General features: G+C 44.2%; 1 protein-coding gene across 2 annotated transcripts; it reads right to left on the bottom strand.

The window, feature by feature from the left end:
* Positions 1-1,190: 1,190 nt before the first annotated feature.
* LOC108707788 (programmed cell death 1 ligand 1) lies at positions 1,191-13,576 on the bottom strand. Of its 2 annotated transcripts, none has more exons than XR_001934333.2 (6): positions 13,379-13,576; positions 6,456-6,490; positions 5,690-6,046; positions 2,966-3,232; positions 2,364-2,651; positions 1,191-1,932 (listed from the first exon to the last, which is right to left on the bottom strand). XR_001934333.2 is itself a non-coding variant. In XM_018245767.2 (6 exons), exons 1-6 carry the CDS (start codon positions 13,408-13,410, stop codon positions 1,924-1,926), a joined length of 912 nt encoding a protein of 303 aa, XP_018101256.1. In that variant the 5' UTR covers positions 13,411-13,576; the 3' UTR covers positions 1,191-1,923. The 2 variants fall into 2 exon arrangements, 1 of the variants encoding a protein (XP_018101256.1); XM_018245767.2 differs by having other exon boundaries at positions 2,440-2,651.
* Positions 13,577-14,215: the final 639 nt, after the last annotated feature.

Here is a 14,215-nt window from a genome sequence, read left to right as displayed (position 1 = left end):
TACCCACCATTCAGTTCCATGGTAACCCACTGAAGATCAGTCTGCCAATCTACCCACCATTCAGTTCCATTGTATCCCACTGGTGACCAGTCTGCCATTGTACCCATCATTCAGTTCCATTGTAACCCACTGGTGACCAGTCTGCCAATCTACCCATCATTCAGTTCAATTGTATCCCACTGGTGACCAGTCTGCCATTGTACCCATCATTCAGTTCGATTGTAACCCACTGGTGACCAGTCTGCCATTGTACCCATCATTCAGTTCCATTGTAACCCACTGGTGACCAGTCTGCCATTGTACCCATCATTCAGTTCCATTGTATCCCACTGGTGACCAGTCTGCCATTGTACCCATCATTCAGTTCCATTGTAACCCACTGGTGACCAGTCTGCCAATCTACCCATCATTCAGTTCAATTGTATCCCACTGGTGACCAGTCTGCCATTGTACCCATCATTCAGTTCCATTGTAACCCACTGGTGACCAGTCTGCCATTGTACCCATCATTCAGTTCCATTGTATCCCACTGGTGACCAGTCTGCCATTGTACCCATCATTCAGTTCCATTGTAACCCACTGGTGACCAGTCTGCCATTGTACCCATCATTCAGTTCCATTGTAACCCACTGGTGACCAGTCTGCCAATCTACCCATCATTCAGTTCAATTGTATCCCACTGGTGACCAGTCTGCCATTGTACCCATCATTCAGTTCCATTGTAACCCACTGGTGACCAGTCTGCCAATCTACCCATCATTCAGTTCAATTGTATCCCACTGGTGACCAGTCTGCCATTGTACCCATCATTCAGTTCCATTGTAACCCACTGGTGACCAGTCTGCCATTGTACCCATCATTCAGTTCCATTGTAACCCACTGGTGACCAGTCTGCCATTGTACCCATCATTCAGTTCCATTGTAACCCACTGGAGTCCAGGACATATTTGCAGAGTTTCTGGTGCACCTCCTTGTCCCCCCCAAAATGAATAATGTGCCAATTGCACTAATTGCGTCAGTAAAGTCTTTTCCGTTTCATGTGGTGCATCTCAGCTGGAGGATTGGATACATTTCTTGTACATTTCAATAACTGCCCCAACACTCACACACCCACCCAACATACACACACAAACACCCCCCCCCCAACATACACACACAAAATATACTGATATATAAAGATCTCAGTAAGATCAGGAAACACTGAATTTATGATCAGCCACAAGTCCAGGTGTGGACTATCCAATGGGATATTAGTACAACATGGTCCTTATTACTGTCTCCTCATACAGGAGACTTTTGTGTGGGGGAACTCTTGGCTCAGTTGGTTGTCCCACTTAATATACATATAACTGCTGCCAACATTTTATCAGAAGAATCCTTTGACCAAAGAGTAATTCTTCCTCTCCCAGATCTTATTTTAACCATGAATTCCATTGATATCCATATCTGAAGTTCTGCAATGGCAGCAAGGGTGGTTTTGGGGTTATGTACAAGTTGAATGGGTTGCAGTTGCCTTACCTCAGTAAACCCAGCAATTCTTTCATCATTCGAACGGCAACAGATCACTCAAAACTGATAGTTGTTTAGTTGCTATGGGTTACTGGACTGAAACAGTTGTTTCTTTACCACCTTCATCTTGAATACAAAGCTGACATTTTGAAAAGAAACCAGTCTTCTGTCAATCCTCTGTGGCTCCCCCTGTAGCCTCCAACAAACATTTCAGCCACAAGAAAAACTTTTTGGCAACTGGTGCAACACAAGTTTCAGGTCTAATCCTGAGGCCACATCTTCATTCTGAGCTTTCACTGTACCTTCCCACCAATGACAGGGCGTAACCTCCACAAGGAGCCTGGGATATATGGGGGACGGGCAGCACCACAGCACATTATTCCACAGGAGTCACATTTAATTTGTCCCAAAGTTCTATATCTCCTATAGGATGAAGAGAAAGAGAGTGAGTGAGGAGAGAGCAGCCCAAGCACCCAACCAAAGCTGGGCATTATATACAGTAACATACTGCAGCTTGAGGCAATGAGACCACTGCAGTATAGAGCTTACAATCTAGATTTGTGCTGGCTAGCAACACAGAAGATCACTGGCTTAGACTTAATGTAGTATCATCACACGCTCCCACCCAAAGATTGCCTGGCTCAGTTTGATCATGGAGCATCTTCTGGGTGATGGGTGTGGATTAATGTTGCACAGATGTTAATGAGGGTGAGAATAAAGGGCACTTCCTGTCTAAACTGCTGTTTCCTTGGTCGAGAGGTACAATCTAATTGTTGCAGTCTGAATTGTTCATATTTTCATTATTTAAGTAGAATAAGGAACAATGTGTCCCAGTGGCGCTAAGTTGTGACTACCTTGTTGACCCTCCAGTAGTTTCTCTTCATCCTTCTATTGCTTTCCATGCCCAGTCAGGTTCCTGTCTCATCTCACCTCAGGGTACCTTCCTTGTAACGGCAATTCAGTGCCCTCCTTGGTATCCTTTAGTCCTGCGTGCCAAATGCACTGAGGCTTCCTCACCAGACAGAGTCCAACAACCAACAGGGCCAGTACAAGTAAAGGTAATACGGTACCAATCACAGCTTCCGAAACGTGACTCTGCCTCTCGGTATAATGCTCGTTAGGAGGTGGGATTTCTAGGATATCTGGAAACAGAATCTAAGTCAGCAGTGCAATAATAGGGTGTAAAGACTCGGGGAATGTGTGTGTAACTACTCTACTGTTGGTCCATATAACCCTTCCTATAACATGCGCCATTGTTAAGTGCAAAGGAGAGTGAAGCTTTGGCCACTAAAGGGAGACCTTGCTCCATCAAACTCTATGTTGGGAGTTGGTTTGATATTGATATGACTTCATGAGTTTGAAATAGAACCTTATTTATCTAGTAATGTGCTCTAGTATGTGAAATAGAAATGCTTTGCATATTCTGACCCACCAAACCCAATGTGTGTTGACCTACATGGCTTTGAGGTAACATTTCCTTGTGGGTTTTCCACAGTGCAGGTGATGTTAAGGGACTGGGTAACATTCACAGTGAGGATGCTGGTGACATTCACATAGTCCTCATGCTTCTCTGTATTCAAGTGACCAGAACCAATCAGGGATCCATCCATTGAGTTCAGCCACCAGACGCTTGGCTTCTGTAACCCTCCGTATGAATTACAGATCAGTGTGAACTCCTGCCCAGATGTCATGTTGATGGTGACAGTCGGCCTGGTGAACTCAGCTGAAAGGAGAAAATCTGATGTCATTCCAATATTTAAAAAGGGATTACGATCGCAGCCTGGCAATTATAGGCCAGTAAATCTGACATGTGCAGTTGGCAAATTATTTGAAGACTTGTTAAGGGATCACATACAAAATGTTGTCCTAGTGAATGTCATTATGAGCAGCAATCAGCATGGCTTTATGAAGGATAGGTCATGTCAGACTAATTTGATTGCATTTTATGATGAGGTAAGTAAGATGCTGGACAGTGGGGGGGCAGTAGATCTATTTGGATTTTGCCAAAGCGTTTGATACTGTGCCCCACAAACGACTGCTTTCTAAACTAAGGTCTGTTGGGCTTAATGAAGTCGTTTGCACATGGATAGGAAACTGGCTACAGGATCGGGTACAGAGGGTGGTTGTTAATGGGACATTCTCTACTTGGAGTAAGGTTCTTAGTGGGGTCCCTCAGGGCTCAGTATTGGGGCCACTTTTATTTAACTTCTTCATTAATGACTTAGAGGAGGGTGTTGTAAGTAATGTATCAGTGTTTGCAGATGAGACAAAACTATCAGCCCAATTAATTCCATCCAGGATGTGGCACTTGCAACAGGATCTTGACTAACTGGCAATCTGGGCAGCTAAGTGGCAAATGAGATTCAATGTTGATAAATGTAAAGTCCTGCACCTGGGATGTAACAATATCCACTTATACCCTTAATGGGACTGCACTAGGCAAATCCATAATGGAGACGGAGCTTGGAGTCCTTGTAGATAATAAACTTGTCTGTAGCAAGTAATGCCAGTCAGCAGCATCAAGGGCAAATAAGGTCTTGACTTGTATTAAATGGGGCAGAGAGTCACGGGAGGAGGGGGTCCCACTGTATAGAGCACTGGTAAGGCCCCATCTAGAATATGCCCTACAGTTTTGGTCTCCATCACTCAAACAGGACATTATTGTATTAGAGAGGGGACAGAGAAGGGCAACTAAGCTGGTAAAGGGAAAATCTTAGCTATGAGGAAAGACTGGCCAAATTGGGGATGTTCACTCTGGAGAAGAGGCGCTTAAGGGGTGATATGATAATTATGTATAAATATATAAGGGGATCATATAATAATCTCTCTAATGATTTATTTACCAGTAGCTCCTCCCAGCAGACAGGAGGGAGCCAATGAGATTAGAGGAGGGAAAGGGGTGTTACAGGGAGAGCTAGGAAGTGAATCAGGGGTACAGGCTGATACATTAGATAGGTATAAGGAAGGGTCGGATGCTTTATTTACCAGTAGCTCCTCCCAGCAGACAGGAGGGAGCCAATGAGATTAGAGGAGGGAAAGGGGTGTTACAGGGAGAGCTGGGAAGTGAATCAGGGGTACAGGCTGATACATTAGATAGGTACAAGGAAGGGTCGGATGCTTTATTCACCAGTAGCTCCTCCCAGCAGACAGGAGGGAGCCAATGAGATTAGAGGAGGGAAAGGGGTGTTACAGGGAGAGCTGGGAAGTGAATCAGGGGTACAGGCTGATACATTAGATAGGTACAAGGAAGGGTCGGATGCTTTATTCACCAGTAGCTCCTCCCAGCAGACAGGAGGGAGCCAATGAGATTAGAGGAGGGAAAGGGGTGTTACAGGGAGAGCTGGGAAGTGAATCAGGGGTACAGGCTGATACATTAGATAGGTATAAGGAAGGGTCGGATGCTTTATTCACCAGTAGCTCCTCCCAGCAGACAGGAGGGGAGCCAATGAGATTAGAGGAAAGGGGTGTTACAGGGAGAGCTGGGAAGTGAATCAGGGGTACAGGCTGATACATTAGATAGGTATAAGGAAGGGTCGGATGCTTTATTTACCAGTAGCTCCTCCCAGCAGACAGGAGGGAGCCAATGAGATTAGAGGAGGGAAAGGGGAGTTACAGGGAGAGCTGGGAAGTGAATCAGGGGTACAGGCTGATACATTAGATAGGTACAAGGAAGGGTCGGATGCTTTATTCACCAGTAGCTCCTCCCAGCAGACAGGAGGGAGCCAATGAGATTAGAGGAGGGAAAGGGGTGTTACAGGGAGAGCTGGGAAGTGAATCAGGGGTACAGGCTGATACATTAGATAGGTATAAGAAGGGGTTGGATGGTGTTTAGCAAGTGAGGGAATACAGGGATATGGGAGATAGCTCATAGTACAAGTTGATCCAGGGACTGGTCCCATTGCATCTTGGGAGTCAGGAAGGATTTTTTCCCCCTCTGAGGCAAATTGGAGAGGCTTCAGATGGGGTTTCTGGATCAAATAGCAGTTAGGCAGGTTAAAATGGATTTACTCACAATGTTAACTCTCACCACTGATCATGCAGGGTGTACTGGGCTGAGATCAGTAAAGAAATATGGAAACCAACTAACTCAGTGTTGGGTGAGTAAAGTTGCTGATGGACTTGGCAGGTTGATTAGTTTGTGGCCAATGGATGTAGTAAGGCTTTAGGATTTAGAACTTACCCATCACCTTGAGTTGCACTGTACTGTTGTGCATAAGTGTCATGGGCGGTTTCTCAAACATGACAATACACAAATATGTCCCCTCGTCCTTCTGCGTCAGATTGGAGAGGTGCAATGTGAAGTCTCCTTCCTTCAGCTTTGTGCGATCCAACCACGCACGCCCTTTGAATGCCCCATGTTGGTATTTCTCATCCACTTGCCCATTCACCACTGCGGCAGCTGTTAAGTCTTTCTCTGAATCCTTTATCTGCCAGTACATGTAGAGTTGGTGCAAAGGGGCCCGGAGAGGTTGGTACCTGCAGGGCATCTCCATCTTGGTCCCTAGTCGTCCAACTAAGGATCTGCCATGTGCCCAACCTGTGAGGGAAACCCACCATATCAGATAAAGGTAGATACAGTGGAGGCTGTGTCCTTATTCTTACCCAGGACTTTGGTTTTTTTGGTGCCAAAGAACTAATTTTCATTGTATTATATTTTATTGGCTTTTCCACTCTCTAACTTGGCAACTTGGTCCATAGCCACCACTGCCCATAAGCCTCAAAACCAAACACTTCTCTTAAGTGTAAAGGGGACACATACGTTGCCTTATACAGACAAGGACCACTGAGAAAGACAATGAGAGAAGCCAGTGAGTGAATGAGTGAGACAGTAGGAGAGAGGGTTAGTGAGTGAGAGACAAGGTGGATAAGACCCTGAAGGTGTGAGACAGTAAGTGAGTGAGACCATGAGTAATTGGCACATGAGTGAAACTTCCATTTTACTTTACCTGATATGAGATACCACAAGAGACCAAGGAGCAACCTGTGAGGAGAGAGAGAGCACGAGACTGTCAATGATTAAAGAATGATATCAGGGAACAGAACCAGTAAACAATGTTAAGTAAAGATTGGCACAGGGAATAACCTGTAATATTCACATTCATCTTGCCTGATTTCCCTTCTCTAAAAAGCAGCAGTCCTGTCCTGCTTTATGGCAGCTGAGATTCTAGCTATCTGTATAACAGAACATTCTGTCCCAGTGGCTGCACAGATCCTATCTGATCCCCATTGTAAGCAGCAGTCCTGTCCTGCTTTATGGCAGCTGAGATTCTAGCTATCTGTATAACAGAGCATTCTGTCCCAGTGGCTGCACAGATCCTATCTGATCCCCATTGTAAGCAGCAGTCCTGTCCTGCTTTATGGCAGCTGAGATTCTAGCTATCTGTATAACAGAACATTCTGTCCCAGTGGCTGCACAGATCCTATCTGATCCCCATTGTAAGCAGCAGTCCTGTCCTGCTTTATGGCAGCTGAGATTCTATCTGTATAACAGATCACAGTAAGTCAGTAAGGGTATAACAGAGTGTGTATGAGTGTGAGTGAGTGTGAATGTGACAATGAGACGTGTGTGACACAGGGAATATTAGTGAAAGAATAATTATACAGGAGTTGAGAGCTGCTGGGAAATGTCACACATTAGATAAACAGAAGTGATATATCTGAATACACATTAATGGGATCAAGCCCAGACAGTATATCATAGAACAAACAAGATTGTCGAGATTCTCAAACCCTCTGCCCCAGTGAAGTTCTCCCATGTCTCCTCCTTACCTGTAGGTTTCGGTACTTTCCAAGAGAAGTTTGCTCACCTGTTCTGATTTACACACAATACCTGCACCTCTCTCTCTACTTGAAATAACTCCTACTCACCCCAGATTTCACAGTCTTCCTGTTTCACTCCCCATTACACCCTAGTACTGCTCCTACTAATCCTATCTGTTTATTCAGTCTGCATTTAATCCACCGTATTACTCACCCACGTACAGAGCTCTGATACTCTGTTTTTTTACTGCTCCTGGGCTGCTCTCTTTCCCATGGTCATACAGGAACACTCATTGATTCCAGTCCTTCACCAGTACATACCCAGGTACAGAGCTCTTATTCTCTATATTCTCCTGGGCTGTTCTCTTTCCCATGGTCATACAGGAACACTCATTGATTCCAGTCCTTCACCAGTACATACCCAGGTACAGAGCTCTGATTCTCTCTATTCTCCTGGGCTGCTCTCATTCCCATGGTCAGACATGAACACTCAGTGAATCCAGTCCTTCCCCAGTACATACCCAGGTACAGAGCTCGTATTCTCTATATTCTCCTGGGCTGCTCTCTTTCCCATGGTCATACAGGAACACTCATTGAATCCAGTCCTTCCCCAGTACTTACCCAGGTACAGAGCTCTTATTCTCTATATTCTCCTGGGCTGTTCTCATTCCCATGGCCACACAGGAAGCTCCCCTGGTTAAGTGAATCCAATCCCCACTCCCATGGGAATTGCCAGTTTCAGGGCTGATATTCTCTGTAACCCATACTCCATGACTACTGTATTTTGTAAGACCATACAGGGCAGGCAACACAGTCTGACCCCCTGCTATACTGTCCATTCACCTGGCCAGGTAGCACAAGGGATGGCTGGGACCAGGGAGGGAGAGTGTTACATAGAGGAGACTGACTTCCCAGTGTTATATTTCCTTATGATCCCACCCAAATAATGTGCAATTTGCATATAATCAGTCACAAGCCTGACATCCATTCATTGTGTAGACCACCTAATACCCACAATGTGAATGGAATATGTTGGTCAAACAACAAGAACAGTTATAACGCGTATAAAAGAACATAGAGGCAGTATATTGAATTATAAACATGGAACGGCCACAGACACAACAGTCTCAAGACACTTTAATGTTACCAACCAAAACCTTTGCCAACTTAATTGGACAGTACTGGAGGTTGTACAACCACTCACAAGAGGAGGTGACATGCAAAGTATCGGATACAGAGAGAAGCTTTTTGGATTAAAAAGTTAGATACATTGCAACCTAAAGGCTTAACCTTAAAGGGATACTGTCATGGGAAAACATGTTTTTTTCCAAAACACATCAGTTAATAGTGCTGCTCCAGCAGAATTCTGCACTGAAATCCATTTCTCAAAAGAGCAAACTGATTTTTTTATATTCAATTTTGAAATCTGACATGGGGCTAGACATATTGTCAGTTTCTTAGCTGCCCCCAGTCATGTGACTTGTGCCTGCACTTTAGGAGAGAAATGCTTTCTGGCAGGCTGCTGTTTTTCCTTCTCAATGTAACTGAATGTGTCTCAGTGGGAGCTGGATTTTACTATTGAGTGTTGTTCTTACATCTACCAGGCAGCTGTTATCTTGTGTTAGGGAGCTGCTATCTGGTTACCTTCCCATTGTTCTGTTGTTTGGCTGCTGGGGGGAAAAAGGAGGGGGTGATATCACTCCAACTTGCAGTACAGCAGTAAAGAGTGATTGAAGTTTATCAGAGCACAAGTCACATGACTGGGGGCAGCTGGGAAATTGACAATATGTCTAGCCCCATGTCAGATTTCAAAATTGAATATAAAAAAATCTTTTTGCTCTTTTGAAAAATAGATTTCAGTGCAGAATTCTGCTGGAGCAGCACTATTAACTGATGCATTTGGAAAAAAATATGGTTTCCCATGACAGTATCCCTTTAAATGATAGCTGGAGTGTTAAATGATTTCTGGGTTAATCTCTAATAAGGTACTAATACAGTATGTATCTTTTTCTCTTAAAGATAAAGTTTTATATATCTGTATGCCCATATCATATACAAACAAGAATATATTGAATTTTACGATCAGTTACCAGACAAGATAATGGTAAAAAATTGAGCATTTTCCTTCCTACTGTTTATTTGAATACTTGTAATGTCAAGTTTCATGGTAGGCCTCACAAGAAGGGCAGTTCCATTTGTTTTTTCTGGATGTTACCATGAACTTTAATACAAGATTTTCAATGTGGACTTTATTTGTGAAGATACACTTGTGTTGGATTGAATGGACTGATATGCTAATGTACTAATTACCACACCTATGGAGAAGGTGACATCACTTCCTGCTTTCACTATATATATATATATATATATATATATATATATATATATATATACATATACAGTAACTAGATAGGTGCACTCAGATAGCCATGTTAATGCCTAGGTGCTGGACAAAAATTCATATCTATAAAACAAAAAAAACTTCCGCACACATAGGTCTTGATAAGTGAAAAAAAGCTGGTAGATTTATTTCAACGTTTCGGCTTACAAACTCAAGCCGTCATCAGGAAGGGCTCTTCCTGATGACGGCTTGAGTTTGTAAGCCGAAACGTTGAAATAAATCTACCAGCTTTTTTTCACTTATCAAGACCTATGTGTGCGGAAGTTTTTTTTGTTTTATATATATATATATATATATATATATATACTTGCACTATGGGACCTATACTTACACTATACTTGATAAAGGGCCTTGAGCCCGAAACATGTCATTGGAATAAACACCTTTGCAGCAAGCACTGCTTATTGGCTCATTCACAGTTTAATGTCCTAATTGGATTTAAATCATTGCACTTTTGTAATTAGCTGATTTTGGGAAGTCGCTTAGATTGAGGTTTTTTTCACTATGTAGAATTATATCTTTGAGTTTGTTTCCCCTTTAACCCAGCAAAGGAAGCAGCAAATAAGAATATACGTTCAGTCATGTGAAGAGTTTCCTTTCCTCATTCTGCTGCTATTTACCTACAGACACAGTGTGAGAGAGAGAAACAGAAAGAGAGAGATACAGAGACTGAGTGAGATTTTATATAGAGAGAGAGAGAGAGAGAGAGAGAGAGAGAGAGAGAGAGAGAGAGAGAGGAGAGAGAGAGATACAGAGACTGAGTGAGATTATTGTATACGAGAGTGAGATAGATTATATATATACTGAATATAGAGAGAGAGAGAGAGATACAGAGTGATAGAGAGTGAGAGACATATTATATATAGACATACACACAGTGAAAGAGAGAGATTATATATCTATATATATATATATATAAATATGGAGAGAGATACATAGAGTGAGAGAGTGTGAGAAAGAGAGAGATACAGAGACTGAGTGAGATTTTATATATAGAGAGAGAGAGAGAGAGAGAGAGAGAGACTGAGTGAGATTATTGTATACGAGAGTGAGATAGATTATATATAGAGAGAGAGAGAGAGAGAGAGAGAGAGAGAGGGAGAGAGGGAGAGAGAGAGAGAGAGAGAGAGAGAGAGAGAGAGAGAGAGAGAGGGAGAGAGGGAGAGATACAGAGACTGAGTGAGATTATTGTATACGAGAGTGAGATAGATTATATATATACTGTATATAGAGAGAGAGAGAGATACAGAGTGATAGAGAGTGAGAGACAAATTATATATAGAGAGACATACACAGTGAAATAGAGAGAGATTATATATATATATGGAGAGAGATACATAGAGTGAGAGAGTGTGAGAAAGAGAGAGAGGCAAAGTCGTGCTGAGCAGAGAGAGATAGTTGCACTATTGGGGACACTTCCCCTCGCAGCTGCTCAGGCTGTGCAATAGGTGGTTGTGTCGGGGTGACTCAGTGCTGGAGTCCCCACATTTATGCAACAGAGAGAGAGAGAGAGAGAGAGAGAGAGAGAGAGAACAATTGGGAAAGTCCCAAGCTCTGGGCTGGAGAGCTCTCAGCTGGGGGCAGGGGTTGCTATAGCCCTGGATACTGGACTCTGTCTGTCTGTCTGTCTGTCTGTCTGGGCTCCTACTGAACTTCTGTCTCCTGCTCCCAGGGTAACTGTCTCCTCATATAACTGTGTGTGTGTGTGTGCTGGACTGATTCGATTGTAAGCTCTGCTGGGCACACACTGATGTCATAGACTGAACCTTTTCCCTGTGCAGTATGAGGGAAGAGGGGTGTGAGACTCTTGGGGGGCATTTAGAGTGAGTGGGCACAAATGTTACACACACTGAATGTTACTGCTATTAAATGGGGCCCTGAGTGTGTTAGTAAATGAGAAGGGGCACTGGGGCCACACACACAATTGCCCTGACACTCAGTAGAACAGTTAGAAAATAATAAACCAATAGTGAGATTCCTGCGCCCCTATAATGCCAAAACAGCTGGAATTGTTCTTCTGCACTGCTGGGGGCAAAGTTATGGGGGATCTTGTGCATTGTGGGTGCTACATGGGTGGGACTTGCTAGAGCTGCTCAGTGCAGAACTCTCACCTGCCCCTCATATCCCAGTAGTTATTTGTTTTATACCCCCCGGACTCCTGTCACTGTACAGCAACCCCCCCTTTTTTTTTATATTTCCCCATCTGAGCAGCTAGTGTTGCACCAGGGCCCAGGGTCTTGTATGGGGGCCGATCCAGATCTAGTGTCTGTGTGTATCACAGCAACCAATCAGCAGTCAGCTTTAATGAACCTAGTACTGACACAAATATGAAAGCCAATATGTGATTGGCTGAAGGGCTGCATGGGCTGGGCCTCTCTAGCCCCCCGATTATCTAGTTGTAGCAAATGTAGGGGCTTCTAGAGGGGTGAGTTTAGTGAATGGCTCCCTGTGACCTGTATCCCAGCAATGTTTTCCTGTTATTCCTGTTTCAGTTCTGCAAAGAACAATCCAAGACCTAGAGCCCCAATTAGGGGGTTCCCTGTACCACAGAGGTTACACTCTACAGAGGTAACAGGGAGAAAGTGTCTCAGCGCAGGAGGCTACAGACCCAAGTGCTTCCTAGTGGGATTCCCCTTGTGTTTTTCTTGCTTCCCCCCAGCCCAAATTCCAACTTCAGATTAGGGAACGAGGGAGGAAACGATCCAATTTCTGTTCCGCTGTGTCGGCAGGGGGATCCCCAGGAGTGAGGCTCAGCCACATCAGTGAACATTATTAGAGCAGTGGGTTTGGGCTGAATGAGATTTAATATTGGCTCCTCAGCCCATAAAGTTTGAGTCACGCAGGTGCTGGAACAAGAATATGTGGGGGATGGACTGTAGAGAAGTGTCCCCCAAACCATACCCCAATATCAGCACCACTCACGCTAAGCCCAATAACAATTTGCACAGGGAATTGTGGGAATTGGAGTCCTGGTGGAAGTGGAGCTACTACTGCTACTACGTTGTTTCAGTGGTGATTGTAGTGAGAAGCAGCAGTGCAGTGTCTGGGTGCTGATCATATATACTGTATATATTATATATGTTATATAAAGCTGGGAGAGGAACTGGGATATGATTGGATGGACTGGGTCTGTTTTTCCATTTGTAAAAAGCTAACCCACACATCACTCGTAGACTGTGCATCTCTATAGGTGGATTTTACTGGCCCAGTGAGCTGACACTCTAAGTGTAAGGGGAAATTAGCTGAGTTCCCAAGGACCTGATACAGGAATTGAACCTGGGCCCCCAAAGATAACATGACTGTGTATTTACATTGTATATTGTATGATTGTGTATAGTGCGACAATTCCTCATTATTTGCACACTTCAGCATGGGAACAGGGGGTTCAGTTTGTGGACATTTCCTACCAACGTTCACTGAGACCCCGTGTTACTCCAACACCCAGTGACTGTATAGACGAGTGTCAGCGCAGGAGATCAGCATCCAGCTGGCACCATTCGCGTTGGCTCTGCCCTCCTGCCCTTGCCCAACAATTCTCTTTGTCTGACGCTCAAGCTGAGTGTGTCTGGCACAAGAACCTCCTCCGTCCGACCCCCATGTAAGTGTAACACTGTGTGACATTATGTGTGTGTGACATTATGTGTGTGTGAGTTGTGTATGTGTGTGTGTGTATGTGTGTGACACAGTGTGGGGGTGAGAGAGACTTACCTGTCACGCACAGACATTGCCCTCCAGTCCATTTTCCTTGTGCCAGCGGGTAGATTATTTCATTGTGACAGTGAGTAACCCCAGTGCTCTGTCTGGCACCTTTTTGGCCCCTGCCCTGGGTGTCAGTGTTGTGCAGCTCTGTGGCCCCTGACCAGGGTCTGTTCGTCACTGATACAATGTAACACTTTCACTTCCCTGTCCCTCCCCTTGGGGCGGGGCTTCTGTTGCCTCTTGCTGCTGCCTCAACTCTCTGGATCCTGTGTGAGTCCCTAAAATTCTGAATTCAGCATAAATGTCAGTATTTCAGTCCAGCAGCACCAGAGGCTCGGAGATAATGTTATAATTGTTGTAACTTAGAAATGTGTCCAGGCTCAACAGGCAGCCAGAGCCCAATTATCACTCACCAATATCTCAGTGCCAAGGAATGTGGCACCAAACTCGCTGGTATCAGACATTCCACTTACTCACAATATTCCCACTCCAACAGCACAAGGGGGTTAAGCTGTGGGCACTGTGTGGCTCATACATATTATTATCATATCTCATACAGAACTAATAATTATAAGCAGGGCTTACCCACAAGCCTCCATTCTCAAAGAGCTTACAGTCTACCAATTAGATTGATTCACCCAATAGATACAATATCTAGACCCCAAACCAATAAAGCTCACTCCATAATGTGCCAGATTTATACTAACCTATGTTATACGTGGGTGCTTTCTGGGGTATTATACATCGAATTGTCACTGTATTTATCTGCTGTGTGTTCTGGGTATTATACATGGAATTGGCCCTGTATTTATCTGCTGTGTGTTCTGGGGTATTATACATGGAATT

Source organism: Xenopus laevis, chromosome 2L (genome assembly GCF_017654675.1).
Source record: "Xenopus laevis strain J_2021 chromosome 2L, Xenopus_laevis_v10.1, whole genome shotgun sequence".
Lineage (NCBI taxonomy): Eukaryota > Metazoa > Chordata > Amphibia > Anura > Pipidae > Xenopus > Xenopus laevis.
The sequence above is the reverse complement of the archived record's forward strand: the minus strand, read 5'-3'. Positions and strand labels throughout refer to the sequence as shown.

Bases quoted from the DNA above. Each gene is read 5' to 3' on its own strand.
- LOC108707788 (XM_018245767.2), bottom strand. From the start codon at position 13,410: ATGGACTGGAGGGCAATGTCTGTGCGTGACAG. The intron at 6,491-13,378 runs GTAAGTCTCTCT...CTCTCCTCACAG, and splicing joins GCAATGTCTGTGCGTGACAG to GTTGCTCCTTGGTCTCTTGT. The intron at 3,233-5,689 runs GTAAGTTCTAAA...TTCTCCTTTCAG, and splicing joins AGTGCAACTCAAGGTGATGG to CTGAGTTCACCAGGCCGACT.